The 24,761-nt window shown below is 44.8% G+C and overlaps 1 protein-coding gene across 2 annotated transcripts in view; it reads right to left on the bottom strand.

Annotated features, from left to right (window-relative positions):
- The window catches only part of fryb (furry homolog b (Drosophila)), a 439,334-nt gene that overhangs the window by 310,504 nt on the left and 104,069 nt on the right, over window positions 1–24,761 (bottom strand). For both annotated transcript variants that reach the window (XM_070892324.1, XM_070892325.1), the window contains exons 9-13: window positions 22,922–23,014; window positions 22,733–22,831; window positions 15,118–15,219; window positions 14,235–14,338; window positions 3,603–3,711 (exon numbers count right to left, since the gene is read on the bottom strand). In XM_070892324.1, coding sequence (XP_070748425.1) covers window positions 3,603–3,711; window positions 14,235–14,338; window positions 15,118–15,219; window positions 22,733–22,831; window positions 22,922–23,014 — 507 coding nt within the window. The remainder of the gene's footprint in view (window positions 1–3,602; window positions 3,712–14,234; window positions 14,339–15,117; window positions 15,220–22,732; window positions 22,832–22,921; window positions 23,015–24,761) is intronic.

Raw genomic sequence — 24,761 nt, 5'->3', positions numbered from 1 at the left:
CATAGTCGACATGGTTTGGAGGGCCAAGACCATGAACTTAGTGGCGCCTCCCTGGGTGCATTACTTAACTGCGCGCATGTGTTATATCTGTGCACGCAGGACTCTAAGTCCGCATCGATACCGGGCCACCACATGTGGGATCTGGCTATCGCTTTCATCATTACGATGCCTGGGTGGGTACTGTGGCGGTCACTGATAAAGGTGTCTCTGCCCTTCTTGGGAACCACTACCCAATTTCCCCACAGAAGGCAGTCTGCCTGCATAGACATTTCATCTTTGCGCCGCTGGAACGACTTTATTTCTTCCTGCATTTCCACTGGGACACTGGACCAGCTCCCGTGAAGCACACAGTTTTTAACTAGGGACATTAAGGGATCCTGGCCTGTCCAGGTTCTAATCTGTCAGGCTGTGACGGGTGATTGCTCACTCTCAAATGCTTCCATAACCATGACTAAATCTGCGGGCTGCGCCATTTCCACCCCCGTGGTGGGCAATGGCAGCCTATTGAGAGCATCGGCAGTTTTCTGTGCCTGGCCTGTGGCGGATGGCGTAGTTGTATGCGGACAACATGAGTGCCCATTTCTGGATGCGGGCCGATGCATTAATATTTCTCCCCTTACTCTCGGAAAACAGGGATATAAGTGGCTTATGGTCAGTTTCCAATTCAAATTTTAGCCCAAATAGATATTGATGCATTTTCTTTACCCCATAGACAGACGCTAACGCTTCTTTTTCAATCATGCTGTAGGGTCTCTCAGCCTTAGACAGACTCCTGGATGCATAAGCAACCGGTTGCAATTTCCCAGATTCATTAGCTTGTTGCAATACACACCCGACCCCATACGACGACGCATCACATGCTAGGACCAAACGCTTACATGGATCATACAACACAAGCAATTTGTTTGAGCATAACAATTTTCTAGCTTTTACAAAGGCATTTTCTTGGCTTTTGCCCCATACCCATTCGTCTCCTTTACGCAGTAAGGCGTGCAGTGGTTCTAACAGTGTGCTGAGACCCGGTAAGAAGTTACCAAAATAGTTCAGGAGTGCTAGAAACGACCGCAGCTCCGTCATGTTCTGTGGCCTCGGTGCGTTCTCGATTGCCTCCGTCTTCGAATCGGTGGGCCTGATGCCGTCTGCCGCGATTCTTCTCCCCAGGAATTCCATTTCAGGCGCCAGGAAAATGCACTTCGAGCATTTTAACCTGAGCCCCACGAGGCTGAGTCGACAGAACTTCCTCCAGGTTCTGCAGATGCTCACTTGTGTCCCGACCTGTAACCAAGATGTCATCCTGGAAGATCACCATGCGCGGGACCGACTTCAGTAAGCTTTCCATGTTTCTCTGGAATATCACCGCCGCTGATCGAATTCCAAACGGGCATCTGTTATAAATGAAGAGACCTTTGTGCATGTTGATGAGGTGAGGGCTTTCGATGATTCCTCCAGTTCCTGCGTCATGTAGGCCGAGGTCATGTCCAGCTTCATGAACGTCTTTGGGGGGCCATGAGGGGCCTGCCCTGTACATTGCGATTTGAAAACAACATCACTTTGTTCACAGTACTTGTAGCAGCACTCGTGTGCTGAGAGATTTGCTTAGTATTGTCAATGAACGCCTGGGCTATCGCTATGGCCTTACTCAAGTTTGGGATCTCTACAGTCAACAGTTTGCGAAGTACCATTTCATGGCCAATGCCAAGTACGAAAAAGTCTCTGATCATGTGCTCCAAATGTCCTTCAAATTCGCAATGTCTTGCAAGGCGCCTGAGCTCGGCGATATAACTCGCCACTTCCTGGCCTTCAGACCTTTTGTAGGTGTAGAACCGGTACCTCGCCATCAGAACGCTTTCCTTCGGGTTCAAGTGCTCCCGGACAAGTGTGCACAAATCATCGTACGATCTCTCTGTGGGTTTCACTGGAGCAAGCAGATTTTTCATGAGGCCATACGTTGGTGCCCCGCAGACGGTGAGGAAAATCGGCCTTCGTTTGGCAGCGTTCGCTTCTCCTTCCAGCTCGTTGGCCACGAAGTATTGGTCGAGTCGCTCCACAAAGGTTTCCCAATCATCTCCCTCCGAGAATTTCTCCAGGTTTCCCACTGTTCTCTGCATCGTTGGGTTCGTTATCTGTATCTCGTCGCCAGTTGTTATGTATGAAGAAAGAGTCTGACTGGATCCTGTGAGCTCAAAGTAAAGTGTGACCGTAGTCTTTTATTGCAGGTCTCCAGAGTGCCTCTCCAGCCTGTGAGGCCTCCTTAAGTACCTGTGCTCCTAAGGGATTATGTGATCCCTTGGGACTCCAGGGGATGAGCCCTCAGGTGGCTGTACAAAGTATATACAAGTGTTCATATATGACAGTGTTAAAATGACATTTTTATTCATTTTTGAATTCTATTTCTTGCCAATACTTTTGACTATTGCTCTTCAGCCAATCATCTCCCAGAAATAAACTGGTTAAGATTGTACCACTTGGGGAGAATGGTTATAAACCATTGTAAAAAAAGCGGTTGCTGCAAAGCCCAAACAAAAAAGGTAAGTTTTGGGGGAGATATTGGGGCCGTTTGTGCCTCTTGTTAACGCCCCCGGGACTTTTCACCCAGGCACGGCACCACTAATGACTCCCGCTAAAATCCATGGGTGTTTAGCGGTGGCGGTAACCGGTAGTGCCCTGTTCCGCCGGCGATGACAACGTTATCACCGTGTGCAGCGCCCTGTTTTCAACCCAGAACAGAAATTGGCCTGCATCCCCTGAAGCTGAAGGGTGATGACAGCGACAGCTTCAGGGAACATGAATGGAGCAGCAGGAGGCTCGCGGGCGCTAGTTAAAGGGGAGGTGGCAGGCAGGTTAATAAAAATGTGCTGACTTACTTGTCGTGGCTTGTTGCTGCTTTGAACGCGGGGTCCGTGCTATGATCTGGCACCCCACTCCCCCAGTAGGGTCCCGCAGATTTGGCAGCTTAGGGCCTCCCCTTTAATGAAGGGGAGAGCCCCTCCTATGATGTAGTGCTACGCGGTCCAGTGTGCGCTCTTTTCTTGACCCATGTGCCCTGTTAGCTCTCCAGAGAGGAAGTGGAGCGTGTTTTATGCGCTCCACTTCCTCTCGGGGGCGGTAACCCCAATTTCGAGAGCGGGATGGGACTGCCGCAAAAACTCCCGCCTCGAGGATGTTACCGCCCCCGAATGGTATGCAATGGAACTTCTCGGCCAAAGTTTTAATCAGTAAAAAAACACACTGCTCCATATCTACAATTCAGTATGCATTTGGGCAGCTCTGCCTTCCCCAACTTCAAAGCAATCTGAGCAACAGTGTGACCCCCAACAAATTCTTTATTAATATTTTGACATCTAAAATACATATTTTTTTAAATGTTATTTTTTTCCTGCTGCAACAATCTGCACTTTCCTCTAAAGTCTGCATGGCAGATCTTCGAATCTCTTCAATTATTAAAATATTTATATAAGGTCACCAATATATTATTATACAACGAAAAGTACAATAAGAATACTTCATGCATCTTGTTTATATTTATTTAAATCTACCATGTCACTGAGTTATTTCAATAATGAAGTAAAAGTAATAGAATATTAGTAGTATATTTTCCATACCTGTGCAATGAACTGTATGATTTTTACAAAAATGTTGAGAGGCATATCCCTTGGCACCACGCTGCGAGATCCTTTGGGGAAAAGTGTTGTGGTAATGCTTGCAAGTCGACTGTAAAAGAAAGAGATTGATGGTTGACCAAATTCTCTTCTCTATGGAAAATTATGGAGGTGTTACTGCAGACTTAATGACATTGACAATGAATGACTGCATTTGCTAAACACCTATACTTTAATAAACATTAATTAATCACAAAGTAAAATCTATTATTTTCACAGAATAATGAAAACTAACTGCTATAAATCGATCAAACACTTACATAAGAACATAAGAAATAGGAGCAGGAGTAGGCCATAAGGCCCCTCGAGCCAGCTCTGCCATTCAATAAGATCATGGCTGATCTGATCATGGACTCAGTTCCACTTCCCTGCCTGCTCCGCAATACCCCTTATCGTTTAAGAAACTGTCTATTTCTGTCTTAAATTTATTTAATGTCCCAGCTTCCACAGCTCTCTGAGGTAGCGAATTCCACAGATTCACAACCCTCTCAGAGAAGAAATTTCTCCTCATCTCAGTTTTGGGTGGCCCCTTATCTTAATGGTCATGCCCTCTAGTCCTAGTCTCCCCCACCAGTGGAAACATCCTCTCTGCATCCACCTTGTCCAGCCCCCTCATAATCTTATACGTTTCTGTAAGATCACCTCACATTCTTCTGAATTCCATTGAGTAGAGACCCAACCTACTCAACCTTTCCTCATAAGTCAACCCACTCATCCCCGGAATCAACCTAGTGAACCTTCTCTGAACTGCCTCCGCTGCTTTTCATAAATATGGAAACAAAAACTGAACGCAGTATTCCAGGTATGGCCTCACCAATACTCTGTACAGCTGTGACAAGACTTCCCTGCTTTTATACTCCATCCCCTTTGCAATAAAGGCCAAGATTCTATTGGCCTTCCTGACCACTTGCTGTACCTGCATACTATCATTTTGTGTTTCATGCACAAGTACCCCCAGGTCCCGCTGTACTGCAGCACTTTGCAATCTTTCTCCATTTAAATAATAACTTGCTCTTTGATTTTTTTCTGCCAAAGTGCATGACTTCACATTTTCTAACATTATACTCCATCTGCCAAATTCTTGCCCACTCAATTAGCCTGTCTATGTCCCCCTGCAGCCGCTATATGTCCTCCTCACACATTACCCTTCCTCCCACCGTCAGCAAACTTGGCTACGTTACATTCAGTCCCCTCTTCCAAGTCGTTAATATAGATTGTAAATAGTTGGGGTCCCAGCACTGATCCCTACGGCACCCCATTCGTTACTGATTGCCAACCAGAGAATGAACCATTTATCCCGACTCTCTGTTTTCTGTTTGTCGGCCAATCTTCTATCCATGGTAATATATTACCTCCAACCCTGTGAACTTTTAGCTTGTGCATTAACCTTTTGTGTGGCACCTTGTCAAATGCCTTCTGGAAATCCAAATACACCACATCCACTGGTTCCCCTTTATCCACCTTGTTCGTTACATCCTCAAAGAATTCCAGCAAATTTGTCAAACATGACTTCCCCTTCATAAATCCATGCTGACTTTGCCTGACCAAATTTTGCTTTTCCAAATGTCCTGTTACTGCTTCTTTAATAATAGACTCCAACATTTTCCCAACCATAGATGTTAGGCTACCTGGTCTATAGTTTCCTGCTTTTTGTCTGCCTCCTTTTTTGAATAGGGGCATTACATTTGCAGTTTTCCAATCTGCTGGAACCTCCCCTTCTCTCCCTTAACTTGAGTAATCATGTTCCAAGCAAATTCTAATGATTCACAGACTACTGGTTATAAAATGCAGACATAGAAAAGCACATTGCATTAAAATTTGAGTTTTTTGCTGTTGTGTGTAGTATTATGAAAACCTAGAATTGCATTTGTTTCTTTAAGAAAAATGGGAACAGTGTTAATTTTTAATTGAATTTTTAATCCACTAAAATCTGAGGGAATGTAGCGTTCAATAATGTGCAATAAAAATGGCCTTTAACACTTCTCAAATAAAACATCAACCACTTCACCACTATAACTAAAAAATGTTTGTTAATGCTGCTGTGGAATGCACAATGTTTATGCAAAATGGCAGAACCGCAATTTTCAGAAAGTCGCTGTCGCTGCATAAGCCGTAACCGCTCCTCTTCGGGCTTCCGAACCCCGGCCCCCAACACCCCCTCCCCAAACAAACCCCCACGGCCTTCCGATCCTCGGCCCCAGCCAGAGCCCCCCTTCTGTCTTCCAGAACCTGGGCCCGATCCCCACTCCGGCCTCCAATCCTCAGTACCCCAACCGCCACCCCCTCACTCCCCTCTAATGTCCGGCCTTATTACCCCCTCCCCAATCTCTGGGCCTCTCCGATCGCCTGCTGCCCTTGTCCTTTTAGGTGATGGTGATCGAGAGTTTGCGAGGTGCTGCCGAAGAAGCATTGGTGAGTTGCTGCAGATGGTACACACTGCAGCCATGGTACATCAGTGATGGAGGGAGTGAATGTTTAAGGTGGTGGATGGGGTGCCAATCAAGCAGGCTTCTTTGTTCTGGATGGTGTTGAGCTTCTTGAATGTTGTTGGAGCTGCACTCATCCAGGCAAGTGGAGAGTATTCCAGCACACTCCTGACTTGTGCCTTGTAGATGGTGGAAAGGCTTTGGGGAGTCAGGAGGTGGGACACTCGCTGCAGAATAGTCAGCTCGGACCTGCTCTTGTTGCCACAGTATTTATGTGGCTGGTCCAGTTAAGTTTCTGGTCAATGATGACCCCCAGGATGTTGATGGTGAGGGATTCGGTGCTGGTAATGCCGTTGAATATCATGGGGAGGTAGTTAGACTCTCGTTTATTGGAGATGGTCATTCAAGAAAGGAGGGAGAGAGAAAAGAGGGAACTACAAGCCAGTTAGCCTGACATCAGTCGTCGGGAAAATGCTGGAATCCATTGTTAAGGAAGTGGTGTCAGGGCACTTAGAAAATCATAACATGATTAGGCAGCGTCAACATGGTTTTATGAAAGGGAAATTGCGTTTGACAAATTTATTAGAGTTTTTTGAGGATGTAACTAGTCGGGTAGATAAAGGGCAACCAGTAGATGTGGTATATTAGGATTTCCAAAAGGCATTTGATAAAGTGCCACATTAAAGGTTATTACAATAGATAAGGGATCATGAGATTGGAGGCAATGTATTAGCATGGATAGAGGATTGGTTAATGGACAGAAAACAGAGAGTAGGGATAAACGAGTCATTTCAGGTTGCCAGGCTGTGATTAGTGGGGTGCTACAAGGATCAGTGCTATTTACAATCTATATTAATAACCTAAATGAAGGGACCGAGTGTAATGTATCCAAGTTTGCTGACGATACAAAGCTAGGTGGGACAGTAAGCTGAGAGGAGAACACAAAGCGTCTGCAAAGGGATATAGATAGATTAAGTGAGTGGGCAGTTAGGTGGCAGATAGAGTATAATTTAGGGAAATGTGAGGTTATTTACTTTGGTAGGAAGAATAGAAAAACAGAACATTTTTGAAATGGCGAGAAACTTTTAAATGTTGCTGTTCGGAGAGATTTGGGCATCCTTATGCAAGAGGCACAGAAAGCTATCATGCAGGTACAGCAAGCATTAAGCAAGGCAAATAGCATGTTGTCCTTTATTGCAAGGGGGATGGAGTATAAGAGTAAGGAAGACTTGCTACAATTGTACAGGGCCTTAGTGAGACCACACCTGGGGCTGGATTTTCGGGTTTTTTTCGGCGAAAACGGTAGCGATACGTGAAACTTACCGTTTTCGCTGCACGACTGTTTTTAGGCCGAACTTGCGGGTTTTACGTTTGGGTAAGGCGGGGGGAGGGTGTTGCACAAGGATTCGCCGCGCAAAAATGCGAGTTTCACCAAATTTAGTCCGGGGCTGGGAGCGCTGCAAGAGAGGCCATGGGAGGGGGGGGGAAAAGTTTCAAAAAACATTTACAAGACATTGATCTATCGAATTACTGAAAAAAAATTAAAAAAATAAAACTTTAACTTATCTTTTTGCAGGTTTTCATACTTACTGCTGCTGGCAGGGCTGCACCGACAGGTCTGACCCATCGCTATTCTGGGCGTGGTGTACGGGTCGGGAGATTCAACATTTAGGAAGGATAGGCAGAGAGGAAAAGGAGGAAATTAATGCAATAGTAAGGAGAGACATTAGACTGGATGATGTGGAATCGGTATGGGTGGAGCTGCGGAATACCAAAGGGCAGAAAACGCTAGTGGGAGCTGTGTACAGACCACCAAACAGTAGTAGTGAGGTTGGGGACAGCATCAAACAAGAAATAAGGGATGTGTGTAATAAAGGTACAGCAGTTATCATGGGCAACTTTAATCTACATATTGATTGGGCGATCCAAACTGATAGTAATGCAGTGGAGGAGGATTTCCTGGAGTGTATTAGGGATGGTTTTCTCAATCACTATGTCGAGGAACCAATTATAGAGCTGGCCATCCTAGACTGGGTGATGTGTAATGAGAAGGGACTAATTAGCAATCTTGTTGTGCGAGGCTCTTGGGGAAGAGTGACCATAATATGGTAGAATTCTTTATTAAGATGGAGAGTGACACAATTAATTCGGAAACTAGGGTCCTGAACTTAAGGAAAGGTAACTTCGACGGTATGAGGTGTGAATTAGCTAGAATAGACTGCCAAAGGATACTTAAAGGGTTGACGTTGGATAAGCAATGGCAAACATTTAAGGATCACATGGATGAACTTCAGCAATTGTACATCCCTGTCTGGAGTAAAAATAAAACGGGGAAGATGGCTCAACCGTGGCTAACAAGAGAAATTAAGGATAGTGTTAAAACCAAGGAAGAGGCACATAAATTGGCTAGAAAAAGTAATAAGCCTGAGGACTGGGAGAAATTTAGAATTCAACAGAGGAGGACCAAGGGTTTAATTAAGAGGGGGAAAATAGAGTACGAGAGGAAGCTTGTAGGGAACATAAAAACTGACTGCAAAAGCTTCTATAAATATATGAAGAGAAAAAGATTAGTGAAGACAAATGTAGGTCCCTTGCAGTCAGATTCAGGTGAATTTATAATGGGGAACAAAGAAATGGCAGACCAATTGAACAAATACTTCGGTTCTGTCTTCACGAAGGAAGACACGAATAACCTTCCAAATGTACTAGGGGACAGTAGGTCTAGTGAGAAGGAGGAACTGAAGGATATCCTTATTAGGCGGGAAATTGTGTTAGGGAAATTGATGGGATTGAAGGCTGATAAATCCCCGGGGCCTGATAGTCTGCATCCCAGAGTACTTAAGGAAGTGGCCCTAGAAATAGTGGATGATCATTTTCCAACAGTCTATCAACTCTGGATCAGTTCCTATGGACTGGAGGGTAGCTAATGTAACACCACTTTTTATAAAAGGAGGGAGAGAGAAAGCGGGTAATTAAAGACCGGTTAGCCTGACATCAACAGTGGGGAAAATGTTGGAATCAATTATTAAAGATGAAATAGCAGCGCATTTGGAAAGCAGTGACAGGATCGGTCCAAGTCAGCATGGATTTATGAAAGGGAAATCATGCTTGACGAATCTTCTGGAATTTTTTGAGGATGTAACTAGCAGAGTGGACAAGGGAGAACCAGTGGATGTGGTGTATTTGGACTTTCAAAAGGCTTTTGATAAGGTCCCGCACAAGAGCACAAGATATTGGTGTGCATAGTCAAAGCGCATGGTATTGGGGGTAATGTACTGACGTGGATAGAGAAGTGGTTGGCAGACAGGAAGCGGAGAGTCGGGATAAACGGGTCCTTTTCAGAATGACAGGCAGTAACTAGTGGAGTGCCGCAGGGCACAGTGCTGGGACCCCAGCTCTTTACAATATACATTAACGATTTGGATGAAGGAATTGAGTGTAATATCTCCAAGTTTGCAGATGACACTAAACTGGGTGGCGGTGTGAGCTGTGAGGGGGACGCTAATAGGCTGCAGGGTGACTTGGACAGGTTAGGTGAGTGGGCAAATGCATGGCAGATGCAGTATAATGTGGATAAATGTGAGGTTATCCATTTTGGGGGCAAAAACACGAAGGCAGAATATTACCTCGATGGCGGCAGATTAGGAAAAGGGGAGGTGCAACGAGACTTGGGTGTCATGGTTCATCAGTCATTGAAGGTTGGCATGCAGGTACAACAGGCGGTGAAGAAGGCAAATGGTATGTTGACCTTCATAGCTAGGGGATTTGAGTATAGAAGCAGGGAGGTCTTATTGCAGTTGTCCAGGGCCTTGGTGAGGCCTCACCTGGAATATTGTGTTCACTTTTAGTCTCCTAATCTGAGGAAGGACGTTCTTGCTATTGAGGGAGTGCAGCGAAGATTCACCAGACTAATTCCAGGGATGGCTGGACTGTCATATGAGGAGAGACTGGATCAACTGGGCCTTTATTCACTGGAGTTTAGAAGAATGAGAGGGGATCTCATAGAAACGTATAAGACTCTGACGGAATGGGACAGATTAGATGTGGGAAGAATGTTCCTGATGTTGGGGAAGTCCAGAACCAGGGGACATAGTCTTAGGATAAGGAATAGGCCATTTAGGACTGAGATGAGGAGAAACTTCTTCACTCAGAGTTGTTAACCTGTGGAATTCCCTGCCGCAGAGAGTTGTCGATGCCAGTTCATTGGATATATTCAAGAGGGAGTTAGATATGGCCCTTACGGCTAAGGGGATCAAGGGGTATGGAGAGAAAGCAGGAAAGGGGTACCGAGGGAATGATCAGCCATGATCTTATCGAATGGCGGTGCAGGCTCGAAGGGCCGAATGGCCTTCTCCTGCACCTATTTTCTATGTTACTATGAAAGTCCGATGGTAACACAATCCGCAGCGTTGCATGTCGGTGCTCCTCTCCCCGGCGGTACGTCCCACCGCCGCCGCAAACAACGAGCCGAGGATCCCGCCCGGGCTTTGTGACCAGGTTTTCACGTGGAGGGTCAAAGCGCGGTGAAAACCCGGTCGCAAACCTCTCAAAAATTCGGCCCCTGGAGTATTGTGCCGAGTTTTGGTCTCCTTATCTAAGGAAGGATATACTTGCCTCGGAGGCGGGACAATGAAGGTTCACTAGATTGATTCCTAGGGCGAGAGGGCTGTCCTATGATGAGAGATTGTGTAGAATGGGCCTGTACTTTCTGGAGTTTAGAAGAATGAGAGGTGATCTCATTGAAACATACAAAATTCTGAGGGAGCTTGTCAGGGTTGATGTTGAGAGGCTGTTTTCCCCTGGCTGGAGTGATTAGAACTAGGGGGAACAGTCTCAGGATAAGGGGTCGGCCATTTAAGATTGAGATGAGTCGGAATTTCTTTACTCAGAGGGTTGTGAATCTTTGGAATTCTCTGCCCCAGAGGGTTGTGGATGCTGAGTCTCTGAATATATTCAAGGCAGAGATAAGTAGATTTTTGGAGTCATGGGGAATCAAGGGATATGGAGGTTGGGCGGTTGAGGTCGATGATCAGCCATGATCTTATTGAATAGCAGAGCAGGCTCGAGGGGATGTATGGCCTAATCCTGCTCCTATTTCTTATGTTCTTATGGCCTGGCATTTGTGTGGTGCAAATGTTACTTGCCACTTATCATCATCCCAAGTCAGAATGTCGTCCAGGTCTTGTTGCATGCAGTCATGGACTGCTTCATTTTCTGAGGAGTTGCAAATGGAACTGAACACCATGCAATCATCAGCGAACCTCCCCAATTCTGACCTTATGACGAAGGGAAGGTCATTGATGAAGCAGCTGAAGATGGTTGGGCCTAAGACACTGTCCTGAGGAACTCCTGCAGCGATGTCCTCGGGCTGGGATGATTGACCTCCAACAACCACAACCACCTTCCTTTGTGCTCGGCATGACTCCAGCCAGTGGAAAGTTTTCCCCCTGATTCCCATTGACTTCAATTATACTAGGATTCCTTGATTCCACACTCGGTCAAATGCTGCATTGATATCAAGGGCAGTCACTCTCACCTCACTTCTGGAATTTAGCTCTTTTGTCCTTATTTGAACCAAGGCTGTAATGAGATCTGGAGCCGAGCGGTCCTGGCGGAACCCAAACTGGGCATCAGTAAGCAGGTTATTAGTGAGTAAGTGCTGCTTGATAGCACTGTTGACGACACCTTCCATCACTTTGCTGATGATTGAGAGAGGACTGATTGGACGGTAATTGGCCAGGTTGAATTTGTCCTGCTTTTTGTGGCCAGGACATGCCTGGGCAGTTTTCCACATTCTCGGGTAGATGCCAGTGTTGTAGCTGAACTGGAACAGCTTGGCTCGAGGCACGGCTAGTTCTGGAGCACAAGTCTTCAGCACAACAGCCAGGATGTTGCTGGAACCCAAAGCCTTTGCTGTATCCAGTGCGCTAAGCCACTTCTTGATATCACGGGGAGTTACTCGAATTGGCTGAAGACTGGCTTCTGTGATGGTGGAGACTTCAGGAAGAGTCCGATATGGATCATCCACTCGACACTTCTGGCTGAAGATGGTTGCAAACTCTTCAGCCTTGTGTTTTGCACACGTGCTAGGCTCTGCCGTCTTTGAGGATGGACTTATTCATGGAGCCTCCTCCTCCCATTTATTGTTCAATTGTCCACCACCATTCACGACTGGATGTGGCAGGACTGCAGAGCTTTGATCTGATCTGTTGATTGTGGGATTGCTTGGCTCTGTTTATAGTATGCTGCTTCTGCTGTTTAGCATGCATGAAGTCCTGTGTTGCAGCTTCCTCAGGTTGGTCCCTCATTTTTAGGTATGCCTGGTGCTGCTCCTGGCATGCTCCTCTGCACTCCTCATTGAACCAGGGTTGGTCCCCTGGCTTGATGGTAATGGTAGAGTGAGGGATATACCGGGCCATGAGGTTATAGATTTTGGTGGAATGCAATTTTGCTGCTGCTGATAGCCCACAGAGCCTCATGGATGCCCAGTTTTGAGCTGCTAGATCTGTTCTGAATCTATCCCATTTAGCATGGTGGTAGTGCCACACAATACGATGTAGGGTGTCTTCACTGTGAAGACGGGACTTCATCTCCACAATGACTGTGCGGTGATCATTGCTGCCAATGCGGTCATGGACAGATGCATCTGCAAGAGGTAGAATGCTGAGAACGAGGTCAAGTAGGTTTTTCCCTCGTGTTGGTACTCTCACCACCTGCTGCAGGCCCAGTCTGGCAGATATGTCCTTCAGGACTCGGCCGTCTCGGTCAGTAGTGGTGCTAGCGAGCCACTCTTGGTAATGGACAGTGAAGTCCCCCACCAAAAGTAAATTCTGTGCCTTTGCTACTCTCAGTGCTTCTTCCAAGTGGTGTTTAAAAAGCTTAAAGTACAACATGCACAAAACGGCAAATCATAGCACGGAAAAGGTGTGGTACCATATGACAAGAAATGACTAATTCCATATAAGAAAATAATATTTCAGTTATTTCAGAGGGAGAATTTGAAAATTGTTAAAACTGCTACTACTGAAGTGCACTATATTAGGGTAGTGGAAATTTGGAGCTCTCCTCCAAAAAGCTGTTGAGGCTAGGTCAATGGAAAATTTCAAAACTGAGATTGATAGATTTTTTTGTCAAGTAAGGGTTATTAATGGATGTGAAAACAAGGAAATGGAGTTAAGATACAGATCAACCATGATCTAACTGAATGGTGGACAGGTGCGAGGGGCTGAATGGACTACTCCTATTCCTGTACAATCAAATATTCAATATGTTGCAAAGTGTCTATACACATTAATTGTACACAATCACATGAAAGTACATGTACTAACAATAGAGTACCAAATGGTAAGTCTCATTCCGTGATCATAATGTCCTTTCTGCATATGTCACAGAGCAAGGAAAATCCAGTACGATGCATGCCTGAAAAGTATTACTGATTTAAGCACCAACTATTAACCCCTCCCATTTGAGTCATGAACCAGCACAAATACTTATACAGTGACAGAAGATCACAGTGAAGTTAAGAAGAACGTATAAGGTGGATCACTGAACGTTGATTATGAAGATATAGCAGTGCTGGAAAGTGGTGTAGAGCAATTTTTGAATTGGGTGGTCTGGTGTATGTTCCCCTGAAGACTTCAGTTTTTGAAAAATTATTTGGTACATTTTCCAGCATATTGCAATACAATTTAATATATTACTTATTGAAGATAATAGAAAATACTGAGCTGAACAGAAAACCATAACTGCAAGCTTGGCTTTTCCTCTAATCATTCAGGCCATCTTATGATTTGTGTTCCTGTTTTGTACCTTTAAAAGCCTAGATACAAAAGGTATCTACTAGTAACAGATCTGGGTGTGGTCTAGGGGTGAACTTGAGACCTGCAAGCAACCTGGGTATGGAGGAGGCCTGGAGGAGAGCTTGAGTCCGGGGGAATCCCAGGGAGAGCCAAGAATCTTGCAGTCAATGGAGAGTAAAATCAAACGGGATGTAAAATGAGCATTTGACCCAAACCTGTATTTGACCAGAACCTGCTCTGTTCTTGCTGGGCAGATTAGATTAAAATCAAGACTAGAGAAAAATATACCCTAGGTCTTCAAAATCTGGCATGTTCGTCATGGTATTTTAATAAGGTAAGATATCTATTACCTCTGTGTCACATTATTACTTTCACATTTGATCCGTATCATGTAGACCCACAATAGTCTGTACAGTGATTCCAGTGCAACACGAGCCATTTTGGGATCTTTATTCTACAGGAAAAAAGATAGTCATTAAGTTGTTTGTCTATATATTTTGTTGTTACTAAAAAGCCCGACTTGAAATAAGCTTGGGACTTTCCTTGTGTGTATGGCTAAGTACCACACGAGACAGACAATTTATCCACTAAGCAACTAGAGTGTCCTGCATTTAAAATATGTTAATATATATGAGTGCTTTTTGATCGTTGAGGCTGCTTTACTTGCTTGGTCATCATTTATTGGTTAACCGCTCCAGGATTGCAGAATAAAGCAAGCCAACCAATAACAAGCAGCTTCAACAGGACACGTCATGGCAAAGGGCGAGCAGCATCCAACCACATTCTGGATGGCGAGCAGGGGCGGGTCTGCCGCATCTCATTGTGAGAGTCAACATTCTCAGCAATCACTGTAATGGTCCAAGTACCACTTGCAACTGCTGGACAAAAACCTAGAAGCTGCTCTCTCTGTCGCATGCCAGATTTCCAAAAAGGAAGACTCCAAAGTTTTGAACTGATATTTGTTAATATACATATGAATTACATTTACCTGTATTGTTCATTAGTGATTTCTACTAAAATTAGTGGATGTGGCTAAAACGGTGTTTCCATAGTCACACCTGTGGCTAGTCCGCTATTTCTACTGGACAATGCACTAAGTTTATTTCTTTAAAGATTGCACCAGTTCTACCCTATATGCTCTGTAAGCTACATGTGGAGTATAAACAAAACAAGTCCACCCTGGCAATCACTGTGCAAGCACACAAAGAATTGACTAGAAACTGTTTTACTGACTTTGAGATTCGACAAACAATTATTCAGGAAGATATGCCATCGAATAAGAAAGAATTGCTTCTGGCTGACACAGAGGAGGCAGGTTACCAAAGGGAACAAAGCCTAGGGAACAAACAAAGAAAAATATTAGAAATAATTTGTGTATTATAGATAGATAGAGAGTACCTTTCATATTCTCAGTAGTTTCCCAAAGTGCTTCCCAGCAAGGTCCCACAAAAAAATAGTGAAATAAATGACCAGTTAGTTAATCTTTTTTTGGTGATGTTGGTTAAAGGGTGGATGTTGGCCAAGATAAGGGATGCCAATGCTGATTGGACATATTGGCTGTTTCAACACATGAGCTTCTGTTTCCAACCGCATCACCTGCATGTTCCTGCTGTTGGTCACCCAACACATCCTTCGTCACAGCCACAACAATTGGAAAGTGAACAGACTCTTTATTACCCAATTAAATGATTCATGACTGACAGTCAAACAACCTTTTTCCCCCATTTCCAATACTTTTATAACTAATAAATGAAAGTGTTCAAAGAGAATGAAAAAAATTCATTTTATTTTTAATGCACTGATGATTTTTCTCCTGGGTTGCTTGCAGCAGTATCCAGGAGATTGATCCTGGAGATTCCAGGACAGTCCAGGAGAGTTGGAAATCCGAGCCAGGACAAGGACTTCTTTGCTTCTTTGCTTAGTGCCACAGATATTTTATGTACACCGGAACACGCAGATAGTACCTTGGTTATTCGTCAGCGAATTTTGTCCAAATCACAGTGTAAAAAAGTTTACAGTTATATTACTGATCAATAGTGGCAGGTTTCCCATTCTTATCACTTAATAATGTAGGTAAGGTGGCAAACATAAATCACATTTTTTAAACTAAACAAAAATATTGATTGTGTTCATTCACAGTAATCAGCTACAGATTATCACTCTTCAGGATAACTGGTGACTTAATAATCATTAATCCTGAACGTGGACATGAGTAAACTGCCAGCGTCTGCTATGATACCTAATGATGGCAAAAATAATAGCCCGAAAACCTTCCCCACATATTTCACATTATACACATACTTAAAAATAATGGACACCTCAGTGTCACTCTTATATTTTATGATGTACTTTAGACACTCCAATTTTATATCCCACACTTCCCAGACACCCTGATAAGATTAATACTATGGGCTAGACTTTCCATTTACATCGATATCGCCCAAAAATGGGCGATTTTTTCGACGTTAGTGGTTGTATTATTTTTCGGGATCGCTGGAATATTGCCCATTTTAAAAAACGCTAGTTTCGCCTTTTTAATTTGGGTGATAGCCGTAGTGACATAAAGTGGTCCATAGCGATTTATTCCGTTGTGCAAGGCCGGCGTCCATAGCAACGATCGTTCTGTGCATGCGTGTTTTTTTTAACTTTTCCTGTGATTCATGATGTGAGGGGTCATCTGCGCATGCTCAGAAGACTGAAAGAGAGAGGGAGATAGAGAAAGCATTTCAGTCGAGGCAAGCAGAAGAGCAATTTTAAAAAAGATAGTAGATAGTACAATGGAGATGGATTATGTGGAATCGGGAGTGAGTGATGTTGGTGAGGTGGTGGAGGTGGGTGAGAGGAATGATTTGGCGGAGATGGGTGGGAGAAGGACAGCTAAAAGATTCTCCGGCGAAGCGAATGTTGCCCTGGTCCACGAGCTGAAAACTCGGCGGGCCCAATTAACACGGGGTAGTCGTGGGAACCCCCCCCCCAGTATCTACCAAAGAATCTGGGCAGAGATCGCCAAGGTTGTTGCATCGGCCCACGATGTCTGAGAGCCAAACCAGTGCCGCAAGCGCTGGAACGACCTGGTTGGGTCTGGAAGAGTAAGTATTAAATTGTTAAATTTATAATTGTAATGATGCAATGACTCATTAATTAAAATGTAAATCTGCCGGATTGTAATTAAGCTGGTAATCTTGGTGTCATGCGTTAGTTCCTAACCATGATCTTATTAAATTTATTCTCCAACCGTAGATATAACCATGCATTCAATTGCATACAAAGTATATTAGCATATAACGTTAATGATGAATAGCATGGGTGATGACTAATTGTGGATTTTCTGTGTGTTCGGTGTGTTGTGCAATAGTAATAGTATCTAGTAATATCTGTAATAGTACCTAGGCAATCAGCTTATGCCATGCTCTTGTCATCTTTGCAGAGGAAGATTTCTAAGAATAGAGCAGAACAGAGGTGGACCGGAGGAGGGCCTGCTGAACTTTCCCAGTTGACAGACCTGGAGGAGCAGGCCTTAGCACTTGTGAGTGTGCATAATAATTCGGCCACACGTGGTGGTGCTGAACCCGTTGTTGCACCACGTGAGTAATGTATAAACCATTGGTGATTTAAAATAATTTAATGCCATTTCAGTATAATATATGATTGATGTAATGTTATGTAATTAATGATGGGATCATGAACTATCATTAACTATCGTGATGTTAATTATATGTGACGTCTGTCGGTGATGTTTATTGCAGTTGTGTTGCTCCTCGTACATATGCCTGCGTAGCGTAAGCACTCTCATGTCACCATGGCCTCCCCTTCTCTTCTACTAATTTCAATTATGTTTTCTAGGTCCCCAGGTTCTGCAGGAACAATCCAAAAATGTGGATGCCCCTAGACCTTCACCACTTCTCGTACAGGTCGCGTTGACCACGGAGGAGACCAGTGAGGAGGATGATGAACCTCAAGCAGGTTGCTCTAATGTTCCTGCGGCCGTGTCTTCTTCAACTGAGGAAACAGCGGGACCAAGCCTCTTGCATCAGGGCACCCAGAGTGGTCCAATGCCTACGCCGACCCCGCGAAGGTTGATTCGGCGAGGTAGAATTGCTCAACGACAGGCAGATGTCAACCTGGAGATGGCTAAACTGTCATGGATGAGTGTCAACATTGGTCGAGAGCTCCTCCAGGCAATGGGTGGATTGACCGGTCACATTGCCGCACTGACTGCGCGTATCTCAGAGGACATGGCGCAGATGGTTGCGGCAATGCGGAGAATGGCCGATTCCGTCGATGTCATGCGGCAGGTGGTGGTCTCGGGATATGGCACTGCACCCAAAGGTGCCGTACCACCCATGTCGACAGATGTGAGTCAGGAGGAAGCAGTTGCTTCTGACTCGAAAGACATTTCTTTGAAAACGTCTTCTCCAGTTTCTCCAGAGAATGTGATTCCCCCGCCCCACCGCCCCTCCGACAGCAGCAGCAGTGCTCGAGGTGTCCTGCTGCAAGACGGCTTGGTGTGACTGCAGGTAGAAGCAAAGGGAAGCATGGCCGCAGGTGGGGGTGGAACACACATTATTCTTGTTTTTGTATTGTTCACTGTTGGGGTTGTTGTTGTTACTATTGTTATTATAAATTTGTTGACTGTTGTGGGGAGTGGGTGGATGTTTGCGTCCTGTTATATTTTAATTGTTATTGAAAAATTGTTAAATATTATTTAAAAAAAATGTCACTGTTGGGGTGGGGGGAGAGATGGATGTTTATATTCATGTATTTTTTTTCACTTTAGTTTGTTTAAAATGTTTTTTAAAAATGTTGTAATTATTAAATATTTTTTATTTAACTTAACATTGTTGTGCAGTGTCTTCTAATAACAGAAAGGTTAAACATCAATACAAGGGTTGCAAACAATGGCGAGGCCAGGCCAGGATGAAACGAAACGTAACGCAACTATAACTGTCACCAACATAACTTCACGCAAAGCATTCATTTATGAGCTGCTGACACAACAGTCTTGCAGCTGCGTAACTACCACGGGGCTTTTCCTGCGGTCTAGGGTGGGGTGGGGGCATGGGTTCAATACCAGTTTGATTGTCCTCCCCGCGGTCCTCATCCTCCTCCTCCTCTTTTGCCTCCCCTCTCCCCTGAGGTGGGCCAGAAATCCCATCTGGCAATTCTTGTCCCCTCCTGATAGCTAAGTTATGCAACGTGCAGCACATCACAATGAACTGAGCGACCTGCTCAGGGTGGTATTGTAGGTTGCCTCCTGAGTGATCCAGGCATCTGAAGCGCTGCTTAAGCACTCCAGTTGTCTTTTCAACGATATTGCGTGTGGCTATCGGCTTTCATTGTAGCACTTCTCGGCTTCTGTCTGGGGGTTACACAGGAATGTCATGAGCCAGCTGGCAAGGCCATATCCTTTATCCCCCAGCATCCAACCGTGACCTTGTGGCTGACTCTTAAACAGATCAGAGACAATGCTCTCACGCAAGATGTGTACATCATGGATGCTCTCTGGAAAATTTGCATTTACTGCCATGATTATTTGCTTGTGGTCGACAACGAGTTGCACATTCAGGGCGTGGAATCCCTTTTGATTCTGAAACACCTCTGCATCCTGAAAAGGTGCTCGCAGGGCAATGTGCGTACAGTCTGTTGCTCCCTGCACCTTGGGGAAGTTTGCTATTCTTGAGAACCCCAAAGCCCTCTCACTCTGTGCTTTCCTGGTCATAGGGAAGTTTATAAAGTCCATCCTGCATGCGAAAAGGGCTTCGGTCACCTGTCGAATGCAGCAATGTGTGGCATGCTGAGAGATGCTGCAAATGTCGCCAGCTGAGGCCTGAAAGGCGCCCGATGCATAAAAGGAAAGTGCCACAGTAACCTTAAACTCAATGGGCAGTGCGGTCCTGATGGTGCTGGTAGGCTGCAGATCTCCCTTAATTAGTTGGCATATCTCACTGATGACCTCCTTTCGGATGCACAGCCTTTTAGCGCACGTGTTATTGGACAAGTCCAGGTACGATCGCTTATCCATCGCTTATCCTGTAAATGCGTTGGGTGTAAGGTCTCCTCCTGCTCCTCAGCAGTCTGCCACCTCTTTAATTGGGCACATAATGCTCCTCAATAAACCTTCTCCCATCTCTATTCTGCAACATGTGAGTAGTCATCAAAACTGGCTGAGAAATTACAGGCCCCAAAACTAGAAATGCCCTAATATGTCTTCAAAATTATTAAATTGTCCTCTACAAATGCAATATAAACTCAAAATTCACCACAATGTGATCAGACGGTTGTCAAGATTTTAAAATGACCTTAAAATCACTCACGAATTACTTCAATGGTCCCATCAACTTGAAGCAGCCTTTTATTAAAAGGCCTCCAATTTACAAAATGGGTTAAGGGTCAGGTGAGTGCAGCTTTTCTTGAGCATCTTTTTGGGTGAGCGATCATTTCGGCGGTATACGGACAAGATGCCGAAAGTAGCGCTCGACGATAATCTGGGCGGTATTTGGCATTAGTTTCCATTATAAACAGTGTTCTGGGTGGTGCACAAGTGATGACGTCAGATTTTAATTTAAAAAATATGGGCGGGCGGTTCAGCTAATTCCCGGCAATAATTGTATGCCGAAAGTTCTGCCGGTGATAAATGGGTGATAACTGGACTTTAGTTTCCATTTATAATCAAATATGGGCAGCAAACTCAATCTCAGCGGTTAAATGGGTGGATATTTGCCGAAAGTCTAGCCCCATGAGACAATTGCTTGTACAGGTTGAGGGACCGAAATCCGGAGTTCCAAAATTCGGAATGTTCCGGAATCCGGACACTGGGCCGAGCTGTGGTGGGGTCGTCCAGAAACCGGAAAATGTTTTGAAATCCGGACTCTGCCCGCCTCGGCAGCCCGACTTCGCCCCGGCCCTCAGCGGCCCGACCTCGCCCGGCCCTCGGGGGCTCGGCGGCCCGACCTCGCTCCAGCCCGACCTCGCCCCAGCCCTCAGTGGCCCGAGCTCGCTCTTGCCCTCGGCGGCCCAACCTGGACAGGACCGGAACCAATGTCCAAGGAGGAGTGTTTGCTAGTGCTGTTGGGGAGGAGTTAAACTAATATGGCAGGGGGAGGGAGACGGAGTGAAGTAGAATGGGAGCAGAAGCAAAAGATAGAAAGAAGAAAAGTAAAAGTGGAGGGCAGTATTTGCAGTGGAGGGCAAATAGCGCATTTGGAAAGCAGTGATAGGATCGGTCCAAGTCAGCATGGATTTATGAAAGGGAAATCATGCTTGACAAATCTTCTGGAATTTTTTGAGGATGTAACTAGCAGAGTGGACAAGGGAGAACCAGTAGATATGGTGTATTTGGACTTTCAAAAGGCTTTTGACAAGGTCCTGCACAAGAGATTGGTGTGTAAAATCAAAGCACATGATATTGGGGGTAATAAGCTGACGTGGATAGGGAACTGGTTGGCGGACAGGAAGCAGAGAGTCGGGATAAACGGGTCCTTTTCAGAATGGCAGCCAGTGACTAGTGGAGTGCCACAGGGCTCAGTGCTGGGACCCCAGCTCTTCACAATGTACATTAACGATTTAGATGAAGGAATAGAGTGTAATATCTCCAAGTTTGCGGATGACACTAAACTGGGTGGCGGTGTGAACTGTGAGGAGGACGCTAAGAGGTTGCAGGGTGACTTGCACAGGTTAGGTGAGTGGGCAAATACATTGCAGATGCAGTACAATGTGGATAAATGCGAGGTTATCCATTTTGGGGGCAAAAACATGAAGGCAGAATATTATCTGAATGGCGGCAGATTAGGAAAAGGGGAGGTGCAACGAGACTTGGGTGTCATGGTTCATCAGTCACTGAAAATGGGCACGCAGGTACAGCAGGCGGCAAAGAAGGCAAATGGTATGTTGGCCTTCATAGCTAGGGGATTTGAATATAGGAGCAGGGAGGTCTTAATGCAGCTGTACAGGGCCTTAGTGAGGTCTCACCTGGAATATTGTGTTCAGTTTTGGTCTCCTAGTCTGAGGAAGGACGTTCTTGCTATTGAGGGAGTGCAGTGAAGGTTCACCAGACTGATTCCCGGGATGGCTGAGCTGTCATATGAGGAGAGACTGGATCAACTGGGCCTTTATTCACTGGTGTTTCGAAGGATGAGAGGGGATCTCACAGAAACGTATAAGATTCTGACAGGACTGGACAGGATAGATGCGGGAAGAATGTTCCCGATGTTAGGGAAGTCCAGAACCAGGGGACATAGTCTTAGGATAAAGGGTCAGCCATTTAGGACTGAGATGAGGTGAAACTTCTTCACTCAGAGAGTTGTTAACGCGGAATTTCCTGCCGCAGTGAGTTGTTGATGCCAGTTCACTAGATATATTCAAGAGGGAATTAGATATGGCCCTTACGGTTAAGGGGATGAAGGGGTATGGAGAGAAAGCAGGGAAGGGGTACTGAGGGAAGGATCAGCCATGATCTTATTGAATGGCGGTGCAGGCTCGAAGGGCCGAATGGCCTACTCCTGCACCTATTTTCTATGTTTCTGTGACCTCTGGCCTGACTTCGCTGTGACTTCGCCCGCCCCGACTTCGTCACGGCTCTCGGCGGCCCGACCTCACCCCAGCCTGATTTTGCACCGGCCCCCAAACTCGGCGGGTTGACCTCGCCCCTCTTACCTCAGCTGCCCGACCCCACCTACCTCGGCCTAGGCAAAGACGTTCCAAAATCCAGAAATACCCGGAATCCGGAACGGCCCTGGTTCCGAGGCTTCTGGATTTCGGACGCTCAATCTGTAACACATATCCTACTCCCAGCTTCCTCAAGGATGAATATTGTCACCTTTTACATTAGTAACAAGAAGATTTTACTCACCAATGAATGCTTTTTGCGTGTTGACAATTCTAGTGTTGTGTCATAGAGGCTCTCCACAAAGTTTCGAAGACATGGAACATTTACTTCATTTTTAACAGCCTTAAAAACACATGAAAAAAATTATGCTATGTATATGCAGTACAACTTATTCATCACAATTTGAGATTTAATTTAATAGACGATACTCACGGCAGCCACTGGAAATAGAATTTCCACAAAAAGGCCAGCTAGTGCATGCCTGATGTCTTTGTCCTTAACTTCCAAAAAATACTGTGCACATTCCTAAGGAAGCAAACCAACATAAAAGCAGGAGAGCTAGTTGTAAACAAAAAATACGTAGATATTTTTATTGTTCCCATTAACATTTTGCTAAAAGTCAAAGAATTTCAAGTGCAATACTACATAAAACAATCGGTAATATAAGTAATTATTCATAATATATATTTACATAATAAACTAAACCATTTCAAGTCATTTTGATCAACATAATTAGCTTTTGCTAAAAAGTTTTTTGAGACATTTTTTCAGTAAGTATTCATTGTGTATTTCAATTAATGTATTTTTAAAAATTATTTGAAATTAAACATACCAGGGGTGAAACAATGGCCCGAGGCAGATGCCTCAGATGTGAAAAATTTCTTCGAATTTACCTGGTGGTTCCGGAGGTACGGAGACTTCTGGTCCTGGGCCTCTATGCGAAGGCCTGCGTAGAGGCCCATGTATCCCAGGGACTTAAGCACTTTGTACGTGTCCCTGGGATGACATGAGCCAGCCCAACCAATCAAAGTAGGGGAATCCCCATTCATAGTTATGGTGAGTTCTGTATATATGGAATCATCATAAATATGAATGGGGATCCACAAAAATGCACAAACACTTAAAATAATTTTTTTTAAACCATCACGGACTTGAAATTCGGGTTTTAGCGATTTCGCCCGTTTTTGGGCGATAATCGCGGCGGAACTATTTTTTTAAGCACCAGGGTACCATTATTACTGGACTCAGCAAAATTAGCCAAACGGTGATTGGAGATAGCGATAAATCCTACATTGCACAACTGAATTTGCGCACCGGAGCCGAAATTTGCAATTGAAAAAAAACTAGACCTTCTGCGCATGCATGAATTTTTTTTCCTGATTTTTTTGTGCCTTTTTTTTTCTTCCCGCATTTCTAGTCAACTGTCAGGGAGTGCCCACACATGCGCAGTATACCCAGGGATGAATCAGCCATTTACAGATAGCAGGCATGATGAAAGGAGGGGAGCAGGCAGGGAGCGAGGAAGTTTAGCAATGAGGCAATTGAGGCCCTTATCACAGCTGTGGAGAGGAGATGAGGTGAATTAAATAGAGGGGTGTAAGTAAACCCCTCCCAGTGGTTCTTAACTGTCTTTGGACCAGCATATCTGAGGAGGTGTCTTTCATGGATGACATCAGAAGGATTCACACCCAGTGCTGCAAGAGGTTCAATGACCATTGCAGGATCGTCAGAGTAAGTAATATTTTTATTGATGTACTCCTTCATTACTTAAATGATAAATCTGACACATGTTGGTAGAGGTTGACTGAGTGTTGCACCTTATTTGCCATTAATGATCGTTACACATTATTAAGACTACTTTCCGAGGTCTTAAACAATGTTTCTGCACTTCGATGTCTTCCTCATGAACCACATGCAACTTCCAGAGCAATTAAACAGAGGACTGTATTAAATGCACACAGTAAGGTATATCATCATAGGCAGTCACTTGAAATCATGGAACATAAGAAATAGGAACAGGAGTAGGCCATAAGGCCCCTCGAGCCTGCTCCACCTTTCAATATCATAGCTGATCCATTGGGAGGATAGACGTACCAACAAGACTTGCTTCCACTCCAAAAATGAGTTCTCAGGTGACAGATTAGGAAAAGGGGAGGTGCAAAGAGACCTGGGTGTCATGGTACATCAGTCATTGAAGGTTGGCATGCAGGTGCAGCAGGCGGTTAAGAAAGCAAATGGCATGTTGGCCTTCATAGCAAGGGGATTTGAGTAC

Source organism: Pristiophorus japonicus, chromosome 10, assembly GCF_044704955.1.
Source record: "Pristiophorus japonicus isolate sPriJap1 chromosome 10, sPriJap1.hap1, whole genome shotgun sequence".
In the NCBI taxonomy this organism is placed as follows: domain Eukaryota; kingdom Metazoa; phylum Chordata; class Chondrichthyes; family Pristiophoridae; genus Pristiophorus; species Pristiophorus japonicus.
Note: the sequence above shows the minus strand (reverse complement) of the source record. Positions and strands in the feature narration are given on the sequence as shown.